Source organism: Pholcus phalangioides, unplaced genomic scaffold, assembly GCF_987345545.1.
Source record: "Pholcus phalangioides strain wild (caught in Gottingen) unplaced genomic scaffold, Ppha-v1.0 ptg000024l_1, whole genome shotgun sequence".
NCBI classification, from domain to species: Eukaryota; Metazoa; Arthropoda; class Arachnida; order Araneae; family Pholcidae; genus Pholcus; species Pholcus phalangioides.
Window position 1 is genome coordinate 3862365 of NW_028301616.1, and position 21679 is coordinate 3884043.

The following is a 21679-nucleotide window of genomic DNA, read 5'->3' on the forward strand; positions in this document are numbered from 1 at the left end:
TAAGACATTAATCACCTCAAATATTTATTCACTGATAATTTTCTTTTCTTTTTTTCACAAAATTTGAAAATTCGTTTTTTAATTATAAAAAGAGCATTTTAAAAGAAGGGGGAACACATAATTTTTTCAAGACATCGATTTATTGGAATACATGCATAACAGACACTACATTCACTTACATATACAGGGTGGGCAAAAAGTCCGTCTAAGCTTGAAAAATTCATAAAAACCGGAAAAGTGACCGAAATAAAAAACGGTTTGCAAAGTTACCATCGCTAGTGTCAGGGAAATTTTTTTTAGGCAGGAAAAAAAAATAACAAAAAACAGCCGACAGGTGACGCTGACGTACACAATTCAAAGAAAAGATATGCGAATTACGACAGAATGCCTCCAAATCGTTTAATACAGCTGTATGCGTTAGGGAATAACACGTTGCTGGCGAGTCGCAAATCCAGCAACGGTAGAGTGCAACAGGTCCACGTACACGGTTTACGACGGTCGACTGGTTGTGTATTTCAAGTTCTTATAACCGTTTCGTTTGCATATTTCGCTCGTACCAGCACCACTCTTTTATCTGCTGTTTTTTTAGTTATTTTTTTCCTGTCAAAAAATTCCTGTGACAGCGATGCTAACCCTGCAAACCGTTTTTCATTTCTGTCATTTTCCGGGTTTTTATGAATTTTTAAAGTTTCTACGGATTTTCGGTGTGAACTGCTCGAGAAATAGCGAAAAACAATTTGTTACGAAACAGGACATCGGGCCTGGTGCCCCGACAAGAAGAGATATTCAAACTAAAGTGATATCGTTGAAGGCTCCTGGTCATTACCATGAACTCAAACACACACCTGTGTTTTTAAACTCAACAAATTTTAATTCTGTGAGAAGGGTGATTCAGTAATGCGCGCAATAACACGCGGGGGACTAACATCAGACAACCTCCCACTGGAGGGTTGTTACATACACTCTTACACATTTCTCCCCTTCGAGAGGGAGAGAGACATAATAATAATAAGAAATACACAAGAAAAGAAAAGCGAAAGTAGACATCAACTCCATCTTGTGTTGGGAGCAAAAGATAAAAAGTTAGGCGTTTCCATCCCGCCCGGCGTTGTAATGCTAATTACAACCAATATCAATTTAACACAATACAAAAGAAATTAAAAAATGCTTGAAATCAAAACTTGTACACAATACATATTGAAAAAGTAATTATGAAGAATCATGAGCATATAACTATAATGGTAATAATACATTTGCAAGATAAATGCATCTTACTTGTATAGGCATATCCTATCTTAGGCATCAAAATGAACTGAAACAAATCTAAACACATAACTGCTGTAATCAAACACGCGTTGCAATTGATTCAAAATGCAACAAACATATGTACAGTCAATTCAAATTAATATCCATTCTGAAAAGCTTAAAAAAAAAACATCATTATCATATGCAATGAAATTATGCAGCTAAAATGCACAAATGAAAATACCAAAATATATCCGCTAAAATATGATAAACACAAACACTAGATAAAAAATTACATGAAGACTAAGTCACTTCATTTCTCTTGAAGCGGGAGCAAACAAATTTTTGCTATGGATCGTTTGATTAGTCCATTTTTAGTTCGTACAGTCACAACGCGAACCTTGTGATCTGGACCTGGAATGATTTCTTCGATTCTTCCAAGTAACCAGTTACACGGCGGCACGTTATCTTCCTTGACAATCACCATGGCACCTGGTTGCACATTAGATTTTGAGAAGTGCCACTTATTTCGTTGCTGGAGCGAACTTAGGTAGTCCATCTGCCAACGCTTCCAGATGGTCTGAACGAATCGTGTTGTGAGCTGCCATCGAGATAGTCGGTTATCACCAAGGTGGCACAAGTCAGGCTCAACAACGGTGTTAAGCGATCGTCCAATCAAAAAGTGAGCTGGTGTTAGGACCTCAAAGTCATTGATGTCTGGCGATAGAGGTGTAATTGGTCTGGAGTTCAAAATTCCTTCAATTTGGGTCATAACAGTCTGGAACTCTTCCAACGTGAGTTTGGAAGACCCAACAGTTCTTTTGAAATGGTGCTTGAAGGACTTGACACCAGTTTCCCACAAGCCTCCAAAATTTGGAGCTCTTGGAGGTAGGAAATTCCATGTGATTTCCTCGAAGGCGAAAAAATTAGCTACAGATTCATCAGGTTTCACAACCATCTGATGAAGACGTTTCAACTCTGTGTTGGCACCGACGAAATTAGTGCCATTGTCACTGAATATTGATGAGCATTTCCCACGTCTAGCGAAAAACCTCTTCAGACATGCAATAAACGCGTCTGCTGTCAAATCTGATACGAATTCTAGGTGGATTGCTTTAGTCACGAAACACACGAATAAAGCAACATATATTTTATGCAATTGGCCCCTTCGCTGACCCTTGAATTTTACGTAGAATGGGCCACAAAAATCTACTCCACAAACGTTGAATGGAAAGGTTCTGTTTACTCTTTCCTTAGGCAAGTTGCCCATTATTTGCTCGAGAGTGGTCGGTTGTGCACGGAAGCATGTTACACACTCATGAACTATTTTTCTTGCAAGGTTTCTTGCACCAACAACCCAAAAAGTTTGGCGAACGAGATGCAGTAAGGTTTGAGAACCTACATGCAGGTGTTTACGGTGATAGTATTCGAAAATCAGTCTCGTTAGTCGGTGTTTGGCTGGTAGAATTATCTGGTGTTTTTGATTGTACGAAATGTCTGCTTCATTTATGCGACCACCAACGCGAAGCAATCCTTTCTGATCGATGAAGGGATTGAGATTTTTCAATTTGCTTTTAGTGAAGACTTGAGCCCCTTGCTTCAAGTTCCTCAATTCCTCACTGAATTCCCTTTGGACTATCTGGATTATTTTTATTCTTGCCACGTCAAGTTCTTGGGCAGTGAGTGGACCTGATTTTTTATCTGTCTTAGATCTGGCATTAGAACAAAATCTAAGCATGTAAGCAACTATTTTAATGATGGCTGTGTATCTGCTGGCTTTCGTTATTATGGGTGTTATAACATCATCAACACTTGCTACCAATGAATGTTCAACGGATTTCTTGAATTCACTCGCAAATGTCTCATCCTCTGCTGCCAACGTAGGTGGATCTAAATCAAAACTAAGTTCTGATCTCAAATAATCAGGACCGCTCCACCACAATTCATTGTGAATTAATTTGTCAGGAGACAAGCCACGTGACACCAGATCTGCTGGATTGTCTTCGGATCTAACGTGGTACCACTTATACCCACTAGTTATTTCCTGAATAACTGCCACTCTATTGGCTACAAAAGTTTTCAACAAATGAGGTGAGGTGTTGATCCATGCCAGAACAATTTTTGAATCTGACCACAAAATAATTTTCTTAAGGTCTAACCTTAGAGATTCTACGACTTTACTGATCAATTTGGACAGCAGCACTGCTGCACACAATTCCAAACGAGGTATAGTAGTCACCTTGAGTGGAGCCACTCTTGACTTACTACACAAAAGCTTAACATTGTACACATTTTCAGAAAGACACCGCACGTAAACTGCTGCGCCATAAGCCTCAGAAGAAGCATCGGCGAATCCATGTATTTCAATTGAGTGACCTTCACCAGATAAGCAATAACGATCAATGCATACATCATTAACAACATGCAGGGCAGTAATAAACTTGCACCATTCGGTTGCTTCCTTTTTTGGAAGCGTATTATTCCAGTCCAATTTCAACAGCCACAAACGCTGCATGAATATTTTTGCCTTAACTATGATAGGCCCCAGCAATCCCAATGGGTCAAACAGTCTCGCTATATCCGAGAGAACGGTGCGTTTGGTGTAATCGGAAAATAGGTTTGAGCTTACCTTGAACGTGAAATAGTCCTTTTGGGGATTCCAAGCCAAGCCCAACGTTTTCACAGTGACATTGTCCTTGGCATCAAAACTGTATCCATTCTCGCCATGGTTGACTGCGTTTAGCAGTGTCGAATTGGAACACCACTTGTGAAGTGTCATTCCACAAGTTTGGAGCATCTGTATCAATTGACGCTGAAGCTCTAGAGCGTCATGTAGCTCATGTGCACCAGACAAGATGTCATCCACATAAAAGTCCGAGAGTGCAATCTTGGACGCATAAGGAAATCGAGATTGTTCGTCTAGCGCAAGTTGTTTCAGCACACGTGTAGCTAAATACGGAGCGCAAGCTGTACCGTAGGTGACAGTCAATAATCTAAACACCTTAACAGGATCGTTCAGATTTTCTTTCCACACGATTCTCTGCAAATCACAATGGCTGGATTCAACCAGAATTTGCCGATACATTTTTACAATGTCGGCGGTGAAAGCATATCTATGTTGACGAAATCTTATCATAATTGAGAATAAATCCTGTTGAATGGTTCCACCATTCATGAGCAAATGGTTAAGAGACACCCCTGAAGAAGAGATGGCGGATGCATCAAAGACAACGCGAAGTTTTGTACTCGCACTATCAGGTCGGTGAACGCCATGATGTGGCATATAGTAGGTGTTGTGATGAACTGCAACAGAGGTGAGTTCTTCCATGTGTCCCAAACCCTCATACTCCTTCATGAAGGACACGTAAAGCTTTTTCATATCTTCATCCTTGTCTAGTCGTTTGCACGTTGCGTTCAATCTTCTACTAGCCATAGCCAAAGAATCTCCCAATTGTGTTTGATCTGATTTAAGAGGTAGTTGCACTACATATCTACCTGCCTCATTTCTGGAATGAGTCTCACAAAAATGCTTTTCACAAAGAAATGCCTCAGTACTTTCAATAAGCTTGTTTTCGTTTACGGATTCTAAGTCCCAGAATCTTTTCAAGGTGTTATCTAAATGTTCTAATTCATTTGATAAGTGACAATATCGCACATTACTTTCGGTTTGGTTTTGCACCGCACCGCAAACTATCCAACCAAAAACAGTTTCTTGCAACGATATTTTAGATGTGGTAATCCGATGTTCGCATAAAATCTCAAAGAATATTTCGGCACCCAATAAAATGTCGATTCTATTCGGAACATTAAAGTCGGGATCTGCTAGCCGTATATTCTCTGGAGGGGAAACTTCAGATTTGTTGATATATCTGGAAGGACTGAAACCCATCACTTTCGGAACTATTAGCAACTCCAATGAGCGCCTAAACTTGTCATCTGAAGATGAAATTACCACATGCAGTTTCTGGTTTATGTTTACTGGTAAGCCGCTCAACCCAGACACAGAGACGAAAGTTTTATTTCTTTTCAGCCCAAGTCTCTTTGCGCATTCGGTAGTGACAAAGCTTGACTGCGATGCACTATCCAACAGCGCTCTACATGGTTGTAAACAACCTCGTGAATCCCTCACGTATACCACTGCTGTAGCCAGAAGAACGTAGTTATTCGTCACTTGTCGAGGAGTGCTGTTTATGAGGGTCGATGTGTGACTGACTTCCCCCATCTCATCGGATTGTTTATCAGCAAGCGGGAGTACGTTTGATGCTTGCGGAGGCGACTTTCCTTCTTTTTTTGTTTTGTCTTCTAACAAGTCATTTCTTTTAACTCTGTGAAGGAGGGTGTGATGTTTGTAACCACAGATGTTACAGCCCTTGGACATACATTCATTTACTGTATGGGAGTCATTTAAACAATTGAAACACAGGTGTTTCTTTTTCACTATATTTTGCCTCTCATTTGTGCTTAGCTTATGAAACTCAGAACAATTATATATGGAGTGTTCTAATTTGCATACAGGACATGATTTCCCGTAGTTAGAGGATTTTACAGCAAAGGTCCTCGATTTATTTATAGGTGAATTGCGAGGCTCACGGACGGGAATGGTTCGCGTGATACCTTCCAAAAATTGACATCTGCTTTCCAAAAATGAAATCAAACTGTCCCAACTAGGAATTTCTGTAGATTCTAGGGTCATTTCAAATTGTTTTCTTGTTTCTCTGTCCAATTTTCTGAGAATTAAATTGGATAATATTACTTCACTCAGAGCATCTGTCTTAAGATTTGCAATGTTTAATGCTCTCATGTGTTTTAGAACGTTGTCTAGCAAGGCTCTCAAATCTTTAGCCGACTCTTGGGTGATTTTAGGGATTAAAATTAAGGCATTGATATGCGTATCAACAATCAAACGTTTGTTTTCAAACCGTTTCTCTAGTGCAGAGAATAATGAATCAAAGGTGTCTTCAATGCTTTGAACTTGTCTAGCTTCACCTTTCAAGGCAGCTTGTAAATAATACAGTTTTTGTACATCGGAAAGGTTAATATTTTCGGTGATCAGAGAATTGAATTGATTTTTGAACAAGGTCCACTCTTCATATTTACCACTAAATTGTGGCAGGGGAATTTCTGGCAGTTTTACGTTTTGCTTAGAAGTATTAGTTTCGATTTTACTGGGAACGAAACTCAACAAATTCAAACGGATTTCAATGTCCTCTAATTTTTCTTCAATTTCACAGAGCTCTAAATTTAGAACTTCGAATTCATCATTTTTTAACACTTCATAATATTTCAATTTCAACTCTTCAAAACTGTTTTTTGTCGTGTTTAATGTTTCTTTTCTGCATTTAATTACTGCCTCACTAGCACTTTCATTATCTGACAAGAATTTATCAAGTCTGGTGATTTGGGCCTTGACGTTGCCCTTACGTCGACTCAACACAGTTAAATTCGCCATCGTGCGAATCGAAATATGAATTTGGTGAAATTCTACTTACAGTTTCTTGTGTAGAAAAGTTGAGTATCCAAAGTTGAGCTGATTCACTAATCAACTATCAATCTATAGGTTCACTGATGCTCGATTCACTAATCAAATATCAATCTATAGGTTCACTGGTGCTCCTGCGACGACGGACCAACGGCCATGGTCATTACCATGAACTCAAACACACACCTGTGTTTTTAAACTCAACAAATTTTAATTCTGTGAGAAGGGTGATTCAGTAATGCGCGCAATAACACGCGGGGGACTAACATCAGACAACCTCCCACTGGAGGGTTGTTACATACACTCTTACACATTTCTCCCCTTCGAGAGGGAGAGAGACATAATAATAATAAGAAATACACAAGAAAAGAAAAGCGAAAGTAGACATCAACTCCATCTTGTGTTGGGAGCAAAAGATAAAAAGTTAGGCGTTTCCAGCTCCTTTGTCAGGTTCATGTAGGGGCTTCCTGGTGTTTCTTTGGGTTGAACGGGACTGCGCAATAGACAGTCTCTTAACTCCGCAACAGCTCGTAACGAAATTAGCCTCCAGTTGCACGTGCCCGGAAAGTGCGAGGTTGGTGGATCGATTCCCCCCACAGAGGAATGTGGCTTTTCTTTCCAATTATCTTCGCTTGGTGTCCAGTCATCTGTACCTGTATAATTACAGGAAAGTTTTATCGTTTCGTTCAAAGTCAAGTTAATTTACCAAATACAGCCGAAAAGTTGTCAAATGGGACTTTTTAAGTTGTTATCTATAGCCAAAAATCTTGTCAAATGCAGATAAAGATGCCAACTATAGAAGAAAAATCTAATGCAAGAGTATTATTGAAAAATTACGATATTTTTTATAAATAATATTTTATGTTTTCAAATTTTATAAAGAAGTTGGGACGGCCGAAATATACTTAGGAAATATCCCATAAAATGCTGATCGTTTAATCACACCGTGCGTATGCAAGTTTCTGTCCCCGACCCCTGTGAAATACATAATTTCTAAATTAGTTACCAAATTTTTCCAACATCATATTTGGATAGCAAGGATATTTAAAACCTTGCTAATCTAAATATGAGTTGCTGAAGTTGTTTTTCTGTGTTTATCCAACTTCTTGGCCGCGAGTGAGATTTGGTCTTCGATTTGAAAATATCTCTCCGTAGCGACTGCGGAAACCTTCGACACGATACGTACATATGAAAAGATTCAGGTATTTGTCATTATCCCTCCAAAATATGAAAGCCATGGCACTACCAATACAGCACGGAACAAGCATAACTCTAAAAATATAAATACGTCGAAGCCACACATTTTTATACCACGCGTTCGGGCATGACACCAATTCATTGGAAATTCCCAGTAGGAATGTTTATGAGGTGCGCGTATGCGATAAATTTGTTGTAGTAGTAGTAGTAGTCGTTTTTTGTTGTACTACTACGAGTCATCACGTTGTTTTTTGGCTGCGAATAATGGATATATTGATAATATTATTTAGTTTTTATGCATTACTGCCATCTGTTGTCGAAATTTGGAACCAATCTTAAATTGCACTTGCCAGAAAATTTACTTGTTTTCAAATTTTTTTTTTAATACATCAAACTGCAAATTTGGAAGACTAACGCTTTTTGATTGCTCACTTTCAATTTACGCTAGTAAATAATTTTTTATTTACTACACAGTGCGAGTAGCATGCATATTTTAGGTTTATATGCTGTCATCTATTCTTCAAATAGTGAGGAACAGTTTATAAATAAGAATCTGCAATATTGAATTTAAATGCAGAGAATATAGTTGTTTGAGAAATAAATTTTTATAAAAAATATTTGTGTTTTCAAATTTATGAAATATAAAATTCATTGTTAGCTTTTTAAAGTGAAAGTTTTGAATATTTTTTAGAATTAAATTGTATATCTGTTTAATTCCATTGATTAATCGTAGTCGCTCTTATTAAAGAGAGATTTGACACGTTTTACCCGGCCAGTATGTCGAAATTCGATTTCTATGATTAGGGGTCATCACAGTTTTGGCGTATTTTCATTTTCTCGATAATTGTGGCCATTTATAATTATCCAAAGCTAATCATAATTATTATTGTTGTCTATGGCAACCCTAACGATGAAAGGAATCTGAATATCGGGATCTTAGTGATGCATGTATATGGTTCGACATACAGAGGCCGGCGAAAGCCTGAACTTCTGACATTGGCCGGGTCAGCTGGGCTGGCCAACTTCGGGCTTTGGCAGTAAAATATATGTATTGCATACATTATTTAGAAAATTCTGATATTGTCTTAGTTTTGAAAAGTTTTTCAATATAAATTTCAATGTTTTTAAAAAAAATTATCCAGAGAGAGAGTATCTGGGCTACATTATATTATTTTTACCCAAGGACACGGCTATGCTTGCCAGTCTATGGTTGCTTACGGCGATCTGGTGGGGGAGCCAAATTTACTTTGTGAACGGGCGACTGATATATTTTGATAAATATATTTTACACCACAAAATTTCATATTAAATATCAATCACCGATATTAATTAATAATTTTTTTCTTGAATTTTATCATTTTTGTGATTCCTGTTATGCATCATGTACTAGTGTTGCTCAGTATTTTTCACAGTCGTGCAAATTGATATCCGAAGAACCAAACGTTCCTGTTTATGGCATAGCTGCCAACTTTTGAAAATGAAAATTAGGGAGATTTTCGCGTCTATACCCGTATATGTTATACTAAAACCGCTCCCTAATAAATACAAAAGGGATTTTTCCAAATAAAATAGGGATTTTCCACACATGGCAGTTAAACCCTTGGGAATAAAATCCCTACGCAAAAAACAAGTGAAATTGGAAGTCAAAATTTCAACGGTGATCTATAAAAATATTGTATTCAATCAGAAACGATGTGAACAAATATTCTGCGCGAATGACGTCAAAATCATCGGAAGATGAAGGAAAAAAAGCGTCAATTGTGAAGAACACTGCCTTTTTGTGACACTTACTTGATGTTGTTTTCTATTTCACATGGATGATGATGTCAGTCTTTCCACCATGGCCGATGTTTATGTCCTTATCACAACGTGTAGAAAAAGAAATCGGCCTTTTTCTGGAACGTTCGATGAAAGGAAATTCATCGGCAAATAAGTATCTTTAAAACTGAATATTTTTTGCTTATCAGTATTCATGTTTTATTATCGCACGTACCTGACTTCAACAAAAGAAGACTTTTATACTGACCCACTGGAAGGACTTGCAGTTCCTTGGGGTCACAGAATGTCTGCGTCATTGTAATGTCTTTTTTTTTCTTTTTTTCAGTTGTTTTGATTGTATGTTTTCTGTGTAGTGTTCAGTCCAAAAAAAAAAGAGGAAGTTTTTTTACTACATGCGCGTCAGTATAATCTTCATTTATTATCCAGGATTATTCGCTGCTAAGCTATTTCCCTGCATGATAAGACAAACAAATTTTCTTGTTACCATCAGAGGGTTTGTAAAACTACCTCTCTCTCTCTTAAAAAGGAACTTCCCACTATTCTCCCATTTAAGACGTATGACGTCATTTCGAAAGGGAAAAAAACAGAGGCAAAAGACTTTTTGTCCCACAAGAAATTCCTTAGGGATTGTTTTCAGAAGCGGAGATTCTTTTTAAATAAAGTAGGGAATTCTTAGAGACAATTAGGAATTTTTTGTGATTTTCGAAAAAATTCGGGAGATTTAAGAACTTTTCTTGAGGTCGAGAGATGAAGATAAAATTCGGGAGACTTGGCAGCTCTGCTATCGACCGCCCAATTAGTTATCACCGTGATAATAGTTAGTATATTAGTTTACCACGTTACTTTATGGCAAATTATTTTCAATTTTTTTTGATTCACCTCATAATTCTGGAGTTATAACGCTTTGAAAATTGATTACGTCACTTCGTATAGCTTCCAAATTCACCAAAGGTATAACTTGGCCGTTTTTGAAGCTGCTAGAAATGCTATAAACTCTTAAAAAATGCTAAAGGTCTGCACACCAGTTTTTTACCTTTGCATTTTGCAAATTTTTACGTGGTTGTTGTTAACCGAAAATAAAAATGTTTCTGCTCTGATCCCACGTCTCATAAAGTTTGTTGCTCATCAGATCAGTTGGTTTAAATGAATTCTCACTAAACATTTCAAGATGAGATTCATTTTTCCTTTTCCGATTTAGAAATTTTCGAATTGCATTACGGCTTTTGATTGTGATACTACAACACAATTAACTTGATGAACACAATGAGCTTATTTTGAAAATTGAGAGAGCTCAGGAGAGGCAACATGATATTTTGGAACAGAAATGAAACATAAGAGCATCTCAAAGGGGAGGCAAAATTAGTAGTGCCTTGGGTGACGAGAACCCGAAATCCGTCTTTGCTAGGGACCCGTGACAATCATCCATTTATAAATATACGCCCCCGAATGAAACTTCCTCTAAAAAAAAATGGCCGATTTCTGCGCGAATCATGCAGGCTCTAATTAAGTCGTCAAAATCTTTCCTGCAAAAAGGTAAGTAAATTTATCAAGACAGCACAGGTTCATAAAAGACAACTTTTCAGCACGATAAACGTCAATTGCAGTCACATGGGGATAAAATATATTCATTGCTACATGTAGAATTCAGTATGAAAATGTGAATCGATGAATAATCAATAGAAGAAATCCGAAACCACTAATTGTTTTGAATAGATCAAGTCATAAAATGATTAGTTTGATTAAAAGTTACTGATTGAATCGTTGTTCTTATTTTACTGTTTCAACCAGTCAACTTTCGTCAAGCTACCATTTTTACATTCTTCACTGAAGCTTTCCACGCGTAACAGTTTCGATGTAAGAGTGAAATTGCACAAAACATATTGTCCTGTTTTATGACCAACATGTAATATAATTCTAAAAACAGGATAAAAAAAAAAAAAACGATCGCGAAATAAACATTATGCATAGTATGCATCTTTCCCTAAAAAGATTTCACTTAACAGTGAAGGAGAGCAAATAACCACATTTTGCCAAAAAAATTCGATTTGGTGAAATAATTTTTTGAATAGATCTCATATGGCTAACATTTTACGAATTTGGTAATAAATTTGTCAATATAGCGGACGAAACTGACAACAAGGCAACTCGTCACTCAACATGGAGTGAAAAACCTTAGTCGTGAAAGAAGAAGGCCGCACTTGCCTTCTCACGGGATTTAGTACCTCAGTCCATTTTCAAAAGTTGCAACCCTTTGCTGGAGGGAAGAAATTCAATTTCGTTGGGAGTTTGGCGCGTAACTGACCGTCACAAAAAACTGAGGCGTCATAAAACTTCAAAACATTATGACTTCCAAAATATTCTTCTCCGATCCTCAAACGGAAAGCACTTTTCCACATTAGTGTTTCACACAGAATCACGTGTGTATTTATTTGACGGTCGATAGTATACATCCTGTACTATGCGAAGATCGCATTTCTTTTGAAAGTCCCGTATATATCAGACATCCGATAACTCTATATACTCATTTCTTCAAATTCATGCTACGCTAGCGCTTGTGACGATCATTCATAATCATCACTCAGACCAAAGCCCACAATTGCTGACATTGCCACCAGATGGCGACATATCGCCGTTAAGTTATGACAATTCGCCATCTGCTGGCATTGTCAGAAATTGTGAGCTTTTGCCTGAGTTAGGTCCGACCGTCCATGAGCGGTCCCGTTCAGCGCACACGAGCTCCAAGAAAAGATTCCGATATTCGTTGTCTCTGTAGTCTAGTGCGTTCACCCGGAAAGTGAAAGGACGTGGGTTCGATTCCCCGTAGGGAAAATTGAATTTTCTCCCTTTTTCCAAAAAAATATATTTTCGCATCAGCCAGGTGTTAAAAACCTTTGTATGGATAACGGAGAGTGACAGCATCCTCGGATATTCATAATCATTAATAAATTTCCTTCCTCGATTCGTAAATTACAGAACGTCCCCCCTGAAATTTATAAAATTGAAGGTCATTTTTGTTCACCTTCCAAACCCACAAATGAAAGCAGATCTTTTTTTTTTAATGAGTTAAATCTTCCCAACGTTCATTTATTTAATCACTTTTCCCAAAGCGTGAACTAGAAAAAAAAACAAATATCGCTGGTGGTTATTCGATACTAATTAGCGAAATGAATTTTATCTTAATTAAATCCCAGAATTACTGAACTTATGCCTGCGTTTTATTTAAATTTTTCTGTTTTTCTGAGGCTGATCATTTAGAAACGCCCTCGTGAGGTTATATAGGTACACGTACAAAAAACGAAAATTAAAAGCTTTTCAGAGACCTGATAACAAGAGGGAGGCGCGCAGAGCTTTTAAAACTCTCTCTTTCATTCCGCGGAATCGATGATTTTTTTAAAAAAAAGCATCAAATGACGCTGAAATGAGTAATCGATTTTGCGCGAAAAACGACTGAATTAAAAAGTCGGCGGTTCGTGTTGTTATTCACGTTTTAACGCCCGTCGCAGACTCTCGTTAATTTATTACAAACCCTTGTTATACGTATTCATTCATATGTTCCGTTGAAGTCTCTCGCTTTTGAGAACCTACGGAATGACAGCGATGTCACAAAAAATAGATACGCCATTGCCCTTTTTTTATTTGTTCTATATACGTGCTCGTTTTTAAAGGGTAAAGGTGAATCAATATATAAAGAAAATTATCTCTTTATTTTTCGCTAATGAAGAATTAAATGCTGAGAGATCTTGCAATTTATTGTTTTTAAGTCTCATCTGCTCCAAATATATTATGTAGGCTACTTGGTTAATATGAATTTCGGATAGTTCGAGCTCTCAAGAACTCTTGAGTCTTCTATCTAATGTAATCTTACAATTACAATTTCTTGTTGAATTTAAATATTTTTCGAATGTTTTGGATAATTCGATAACGGAGGAAAAAAGTATGCTTTTTGTATGAGCAAATTTGGTCTAAAAAATTCTACAAATCAGACTTTTCTTGGCAAAAGTCTGTTCTTAAGATTGTTAAAAAATTAATCTTTGAAGACAAATAAATATTTGAAAAAAAAATCCAAATTCTGTTTTTCTCTACTTTTTCTTTTATAAATTAATGCCCATTTTAGACTTTGTTCAGCTGGAGCGCATCGAGAAGATGTAACACTTGATATGGATTATGTTGTTTTCAACCTATGGATCAAGTTGTGCCGTTCAAAATCTGAATATTTTATCGTCTAAGAGTATGGAAAATATCCTCAAGTACAAATTGCAATTACGCTAAAAGTATATTTCCCTGGTAGCATAAGAATGATAAGCAAAATTAGGAAAATTGTTTTAAAACGGGTGATCATGAGGTGTTTCTCTAAATCAGGATTTAAGCATGGTCAAAAAATTCTGCACCGATGCTGATTACGGAGCAGAGGAATGATGTAGTATTAAGGGCAATTATTATTTTTTTTTTAAATTATTCAAATTTCTTTTCGTAACTGATGATGAACTTTTAATAGCTGATAATTATTATTGTTGATGATTAAGTTACAATTTATAGTCATTTTATGGATCTAGAATAGATTAATTGAATAATCTAAACTTTGAATAATAATTTTATTGAATAATTTTATTGAATAATAATTTTATTGAATAATTGAAATTGAATAATAATTTTATTGAATAATTGAAATTGAATAATAATTTTATTGAATAATTGAAATTGAATAATAATTTTATTGAATAATAATTTTATTGAATAATAATTTTATTGAATAATAATTTTATTGAATAATTGAAATTGAATAATAAATTGTATCTAGTGACTTTGGACTTCGAATTAACAATTTCGATTTTATATAGTTCAATGATGTGGATCTAAATTAGAAAAAAATTGTTTTCAAGGCAAGTTTTACTTTACATTGATTGTCCAAATTAAAATTACCCATAACTTGCAAAATTCCAAAGATTTTCATGGAACAAATATCAAATTCGATATTTTTACTAGAATCATACGTGCAGCATTTTTCGACGTCACACTCGAAGTTTTACAATTCTTTAGTCATTTTCTATGCAAAAGAAACAATCAATAATTATTAAAGTTTACAATGGATAGGAAAGTACCATAGTAGTTCAGCCATGGTAAGAAGGACAAAGGCATCTTTCTTGAATCTCAGTTCCAATTTGCATGCATAAGTATATGTATTCACAATTAAAACCCGACATGAATGAATTCGACTCTTACGCGGTTATTGTAGGTTCCACCTATCGCGTAACTCCGGAGTATAACTGTAATACATTGATTATAACGTAACTTTCATAATAACACGGAGAAAAAAAATTAAGAAATTTGAATAACCCCTAAAACACAGCGAGTCTTCCATTTTGAAATATTCGAGGAATTTTGACAGAAAAGAACTGTTGCTAAAAATTGATGTAACTGAAGAATCCGCTTTAATTCTCTGTGAATTGTGAATTCTCTGTGTACCGCTATAGAAAACCGCTAACTACTCTGTACCGCTAACTTTTTCCGACACAACCCTGCCTCTTTTGAGATAACAGAAATTGCCTTGCATCAGTCCGGGGTTGCGAGCCCCGGTTCTCTCTCTCTCTCTTTATCTATCTATCTATTTATCTAATGCGGCGACTACATTACGTTGTTACTGAGAATGATGGACATGTTGGAAATGTAATTTTTTCCCGCATTACTGCCATCTCCTGTAGAAATTTAGAATTAATCTCAAATTCCACTTGGTTGAAAATTTACTATTTTTCAATCAAAAAAAAATGTATCAAACAGCAAATTTGCAAGACTATTAATTTTTGATTTAATACTATAAAATTTAAGCCAGTTATTTTTGTTGTCTTTGTTACACGCTGCGAGTTGTGTGCATATTTTATGTTTATGTATTGCCATCTATTTCACGAGTATTGAGTGAGAAATAGATTATGAAAAAAAAATCTACAACTTAATAATTTGAATATAAAAAAATTATTTTTTGAAAAAAATATTCTAATGAAAAAAATTTTATATTCCAAATCTCTGAAATTTACTCAGATATTGCATTCATGTTCCTATGATCAAGAACCTAATTAAAAAGTTGTTGCCCTATCTCTCCTGATAACAACAAAAAGCTTTCACGTTTCTAAGTGCAATATTCGCTGAGATATTATCGAACTCAAAAAATGCAAGAAAGTTTGGAAAAACATTGTCATCAGAAGAGACTGGGAAACAAGTTTCATATTGGGTTTTCGAGCACAGAGTGTATAAAAAAAGATATTTTTATTTTATTTTAATAGCTATACAACCCCTTCGAACATGAATGCAATGTGTGAGTATTACACGTTATTCGGATGTTTTTCCTAATTGGAAGTATGCCCCTTTAGGATCAACGGTTCACCAGTAAAATGCTATACACCCTATTAGAATAGAACTGATGGCCATTTTTGTTCAACTTCCAGCCGTCAAATAACATTCTATCAAGTTTTTTTAATGAGTTAAAATCTTCCCAACGTTCATTTATTTCATCACTTTTCCGAATTCCCGAAATAAAAAAGCATTGGGTTTCGCAAAAACCGCTGGTGGTTATTCGATACTTTTATAATTAACGAACATTTTTATTTCATTTATATATTTATTTTAAAACACAAAGCAACAGGTAAACCCAATTGAAAACCAATTACAGCTTGCAGTAAAAACAAAAATTAGCGCAGAATACGAATAAGTAATTAACTACACGTAAAACGTAAATAAAGTAACAAAAATTAGGTGGCGCTGTACGAGAGACTTTGGTGGAAATATGAAAATGAGATGGTCATAAAAAAACTTGCGCTCCTAATCCACAATCAGTCCACCGTTGTAAACCATGTACGTGGACCTGCTGCACTCTGCCGTTGCTGGATTTGTGACTCGCCTGCAATGTGTTATCCCCTGAGGTTGTTGGTCATGTTAAACACATACTGCTGTAATAAACGCGATTGGGAGGCATTTTTTTTTCGTTATTTCCGTTATCTTTTCTTTGACTTGTGTACGTCAGCGCCACCTATCGCCTGTTTTTTAGGATTTTCTGTCAAAAAAATTCCCGTGACCTAGCGATGCTAATCCAGTGAACTGTTTTTTATTTCGGTTATTTTTCCGATTTTTATGAATTTTTAAAGCTTCTACACGGACATTTTTCCACTCTATACAACGCAATCACAGCAATAATCTTCTAAAATCGATAACAGACGAATGAGAAATATCCAGACGCAGAGGAAGGTCATTAGAAAATTTAGAAAATCTGTTGACATATCACAGTATTAAACAATATTAGTATTGAATGACTTGACTGCGAATAAGCAATTTGATCTTGTATTGTGTTCTTAATATCAAAACACATTTCGTTAAGAATGGATACGCAATCAATATGGTTATTCAACAGTTTCTTGAAAAAAATAATGAGCAAGTAATCACTCTGCGGTTTTTTTAAAATAAACTAATGGCATTGAAACTGTTGCATAGATGAGTTGCAGATAAAATATTTATTATAAGGACCATATTTTTTGAAATATAAATTATTTGGAGTAATTTCACAACAAATAATATGGCAAGATTGAAATGGGGTTCCAGATAATCGATATATAATCCAGTTTAGATCTTATAAGTGTATCAAAAAGGGATATTAAAGTATTAATATCGTTTAAATCTCTGAACATTTTCTTAATCAAACCAAATTTTTTAAATGATTCAGAACAAAGATTTCTGATGTGATCAGCAAAATTGAAATTGGTACTATAGATAACACCCAAATCGGTCGCAGAAGTTTTTCTGAGGAATCGGCTATTATTAATGCTATGCGTATAAGGGGTCATTCAAGTATTACGTCAGCATCGAGCTGGGAGGGGGAGGGGTTTCGGATTTGCTGACTTTTGATGACAAGGGAGGAGGTTGAAGGTTGCTTAAGTAATCAACCACCCTTTTTGAAGATATGAAATATTCTAAGCTGCTGACGAAATTTTGCTGATGGTGGGGGGGGGGGGACAAAAATGGCTAAAAACCTGCGTACGTAATACTTGAATGGCTCCTAAAAGATTCGATTCTTTTTGTGAGTGAATGAAAGAGCAAAACATTTATTAAAACTCACTCCTTCCACGTAATGTTGTAAAAAGTTGCTAAAATGAATATTCGATTTGCGCGTAAAATGACTAAATTAATTGGCCAGCGGTCCGCGTTGATGTTGTTGAGTGCGCTTTAATGCCGTCTCGCTTCTTCTCGTTAACCCCTTTGATTACAAGGAATCGAAAAGAAATTCGGATGATCTCTAGTTGACGAATGGGCGATAAATATGCTAATCTTTGTCCTAACCTAATCGCACGTTAGAAAAAAGAGGAAAAAGACGAAGGAACAAAAAAGTAAAATAAAAGGAAGAAAAAAGTAGAGATAAGAGAGGCAGATAGATCCAAATCAGCAAATTTTAGGTCGGAACAAAAACACCGTTATAAAATCATCGAATATTACAATGGTAGGGGGGTGGCAATATCATTTTGCCCTTATCGCTCGCAAACATCCTACTTACGTAACGTTCCTGGTGATGATGATTACATAAGCATAGACGTCAATGTAGAAACTAAACCTAACACGACACATAAGCTGGCATCCCACTATGACTGGATCTTGACCCAGGGTCAGATAATTAATGTAAAATATAATAAAAAGTCTTTGTCGGACAACAAACCGCAAAATGCTATCGGCAATGTCAGCCGGCTTCAGGAAATTCCGTACTTTTTCGGAAATTTTAAAGGAAGACGCTTGGTGGGGGTGAAAAACCTCCCATTCCGTCATTATTCTATGGCCTTCGTATTGAAATCCATAAATTATTGCTTCCCCGAGGGCGATGCTTGGACCCAGTCATAGTGGGATGCCAACTATACTGACACTCTCATTGAAAATTTTACAGAAAGTCGTCAAAGTGTAGGTATATATACGAAGTAGATTTCTCTTTTCATCTTCACCCATCCTGTTCGCTTTTGTTCTTATTATACACTGAAGAGCAAAAAACTGGTTCACCTGCCTAATATCGTGCAGGGCCCCCGCGAGCCCGCAGAAGTGCCGACGTGGCATGGACTCGACTAATGTCTGAAGTAGTGCTGGAGGTAATTGACGCCATGAATCCTGCAGGGCTGTCCATAAATCCGTAGGAGTAAGAGGGGGTGGAGATCTCTTCTGAACAGCACGCTGCAAGGCATCCCAGATATGTTCAATAATGTTCATGTCTGGGGATTTAGGTGGCCAGCGGAAGTGTCTAATGTCAGAAGAGTGTTCCTGGAGCCACTTTGTAGCAATTCCGGATGTATGAGGTGTCGCATTGTCCTGCTGAAATTGTCCAAGTCCGTCGAAATGCACAATGGACATGAATGGGTGCAGGTGATCAGACAGGATGCTTACGTACCTGTCACCTGTCAGAGTCGTATCTAGACGTATCAGGGGTCCCATATCACGCCAACTGCACACGCCCCATACCATCACAGAGCCTCCACCTGCTTGAACAGTCCCCTGTTGACATGTAGGGTCCATGGATTCATGAGGTTGTCTCCATACCCGTACACGTCCATCAGCTCGAAGCAATTGGAACCGAGACTCGTCAGACCAGGCAACGTGTTTCCAGTCCTCAACAGTCCAATGTCGGTGTTGTCGGGCCCAGGCGAGGCGTAAAGCTTTGTGTCGTGCAGTCATCAAGGGTACGCGAGTGGGCCTTCGGCTCCGAAAGCCCATATCGATGATGTTTCGTTGAATGGTTCGCACGCTGACACTTGTTGATGGCCCAGCATTGAAATCTGTAGCAATTTGAGGAAGGGTTGCACGTCTGTCACGTTTAATGATTCTCGTCAGTCCCGTTCTTGCATGATCTTTTTCCGGCCGCAGCGATGTCGTAGATTTAATTTTTTACCGGATTCCCGATATTCACGGTACACTCGTGAAATGGTCGTACGTGAAAATCCAAATTTCATCGCAGCGCCGTACTCTGATTGGTTCCATATCTCTTTATATGCATACGCATGCCTGTACCAGTTTTTTTGGCTCTTCAGTTTATATAGTAAAAGAATACATCATATTGTGGGGGAAAAAAGTCACTTATAATTGTACAGAAATAAAAGGAGAAGGTAAAAAGAACAACTTCCTAGGATTACAACAATACCTTGCGGTGATGAGGAAAGAGGAAAGAAAATAAAGCGAGCTTGTTTGAGTTTAATCCACAGATGTTTGAATGCAATATTACGTCCTTGATCCTAAAGTGGTTAATGTATATAGTAAAAGAATGCATCATATGTGTGGGGGAAAAAAGTACTAATAGTTGCACAGAAATAAAAGAAAGCTAAAAAGAACAGCTTCGTAGATTACAACAAAGCCTGACGATGATAAGAGAGGAAAGAAAACAGAGAGAGCTTGTTTGACATTATTCCAAAAACGTTTGGACTCAATATTACGTCCTTGATCGTAAAGTGGTTAATCTATCTTTATACAACATATTATAATGATGGCTAATCTTCAAAGCTGTGCCACATTCCAGATTCGTGTGTGAGGACTTGGGGCAGAATCATTTTTGTACAATTTACTTTTTATTTCAAAAATTCAGAAATCCTTATTTTCCCTAAAAGTGGTCATTTTGACACTTTTTTATAAAAGGAAAAATTTTAATAGTTTTTTTGGGAACAGTGAGCATCTGGAACACAATACAATAAAAATTGTCTTTAACGGAAAAATACTTTAGTTTCGTGATTTCAATGTCAAAATACACTTCAAAATAACCTGGATTAAACGGACTCGACCGTATAAACGGAAACGGCAATTCTACTCTTAACCCACTTTTGACTGCTCAAATTGATGACAAATTGCACAATTTGTTTGTATGTGATACCTGGTTCCTAAAATAACATAATTGAGAAGTTTCAAAAAGTTGGCTATTAATTTAGCATGTTTTTCTTTGCAATTTATGTAAATTTTCAAGTAATAAACTTTATAAATACTATAAATTAATTAACTTAATTTAATTTAAATAATTAGTGATTATGGTACTTGGAAACCTCATATATCATGTGACAAAAAAGTTTAAGAAAAAAACATTTTTTTCTATTTTTAAAAAAATTATTTCTATTCATGGTCATGGAAAAAAAATTCCACATCGAAAATTAGGATAAAATTTCCAAAAATTTTATTTTTGAAAAGGCATAAAAAACTAAATTTCTTTATACATAAATTTTAAAAAATACTATAGCACTCATTGATCTTTTTAATTTCCAAAAATGTTATTTTCATACAAAAATTTGAATAAAAATTAATTGGAAAAAAATTTAAACAAAGCGTTGTGTGCAAATGCAGCGGCAGTCCAAAATGGGAGAAACTTCCCACAAATACTAAGAGTGTTTTACGACCAAATATAACAAGGGATAATGCGAAAGTTGTCTAACGAAAGTGTTTGCAAACCTCCGCTGGACAATGTCAGTTCTACATCATCCACTCCTGCGTTAGCAAAAACCCTCTTCCGTACCTGATGCTACCATTTCAATAAGCCATACGTAGTAAAGCAGTTGTTTTTCGAAACTGTAACAATTTTTCTCTTCAGAAAAGCAAGCTTTTCTACGGAAAAATACCACACAGTGCATGGGTTGGATTTCTTTCCAAATGATATGTAAGACTTACAAAACAAGCTGCTTTCCGTGATCATATTGTTGAGCAGGGCCGAAACTAGAGAGAGGCAAAGAGGGCAACTTCCAAGGCAGCAAATTTAAGGTGGGAACAAAAACACCGTTATAAAATCATCGAATATTACAATGGTAGGGGGATGGCAACATCATTTTGCCCTTATCGCTCACAAAAATCATACTTACGTAACGTTCCTGGTGCTGATGATTACATAAGCATAGACGTCAATGTAGAAACTGAACCTGACAGACAGATAAGCTGGCATCCCACTATGACTGGATCCTAACGCAGCGTCAGATAATTAATGTAAAATATAATAAAAAG

At 36.4% G+C, this 21679-nt stretch overlaps 1 protein-coding gene across 1 annotated transcript; it reads right to left on the bottom strand.

Annotated features, from left to right (window-relative positions):
• Window positions 1-1558: 1558 nt before the first annotated feature.
• On the bottom strand, window positions 1559-5623 carry LOC149068586 (uncharacterized). Its single transcript, XM_089251159.1, has one exon. It carries the CDS (start codon window positions 5621-5623, stop codon window positions 1559-1561), a length of 4065 nt encoding a protein of 1354 aa, XP_089107285.1.
• Between the last annotated feature and the right edge of the window lie 16056 nt (window positions 5624-21679).

Coding starts and splice junctions, on each gene's coding strand:
- LOC149068586 (XM_089251159.1), bottom strand. CDS start 5,623: ATGTCCAAGGGCTGTAACATCTGTGGTTACAAACATCACACCCTCCTT.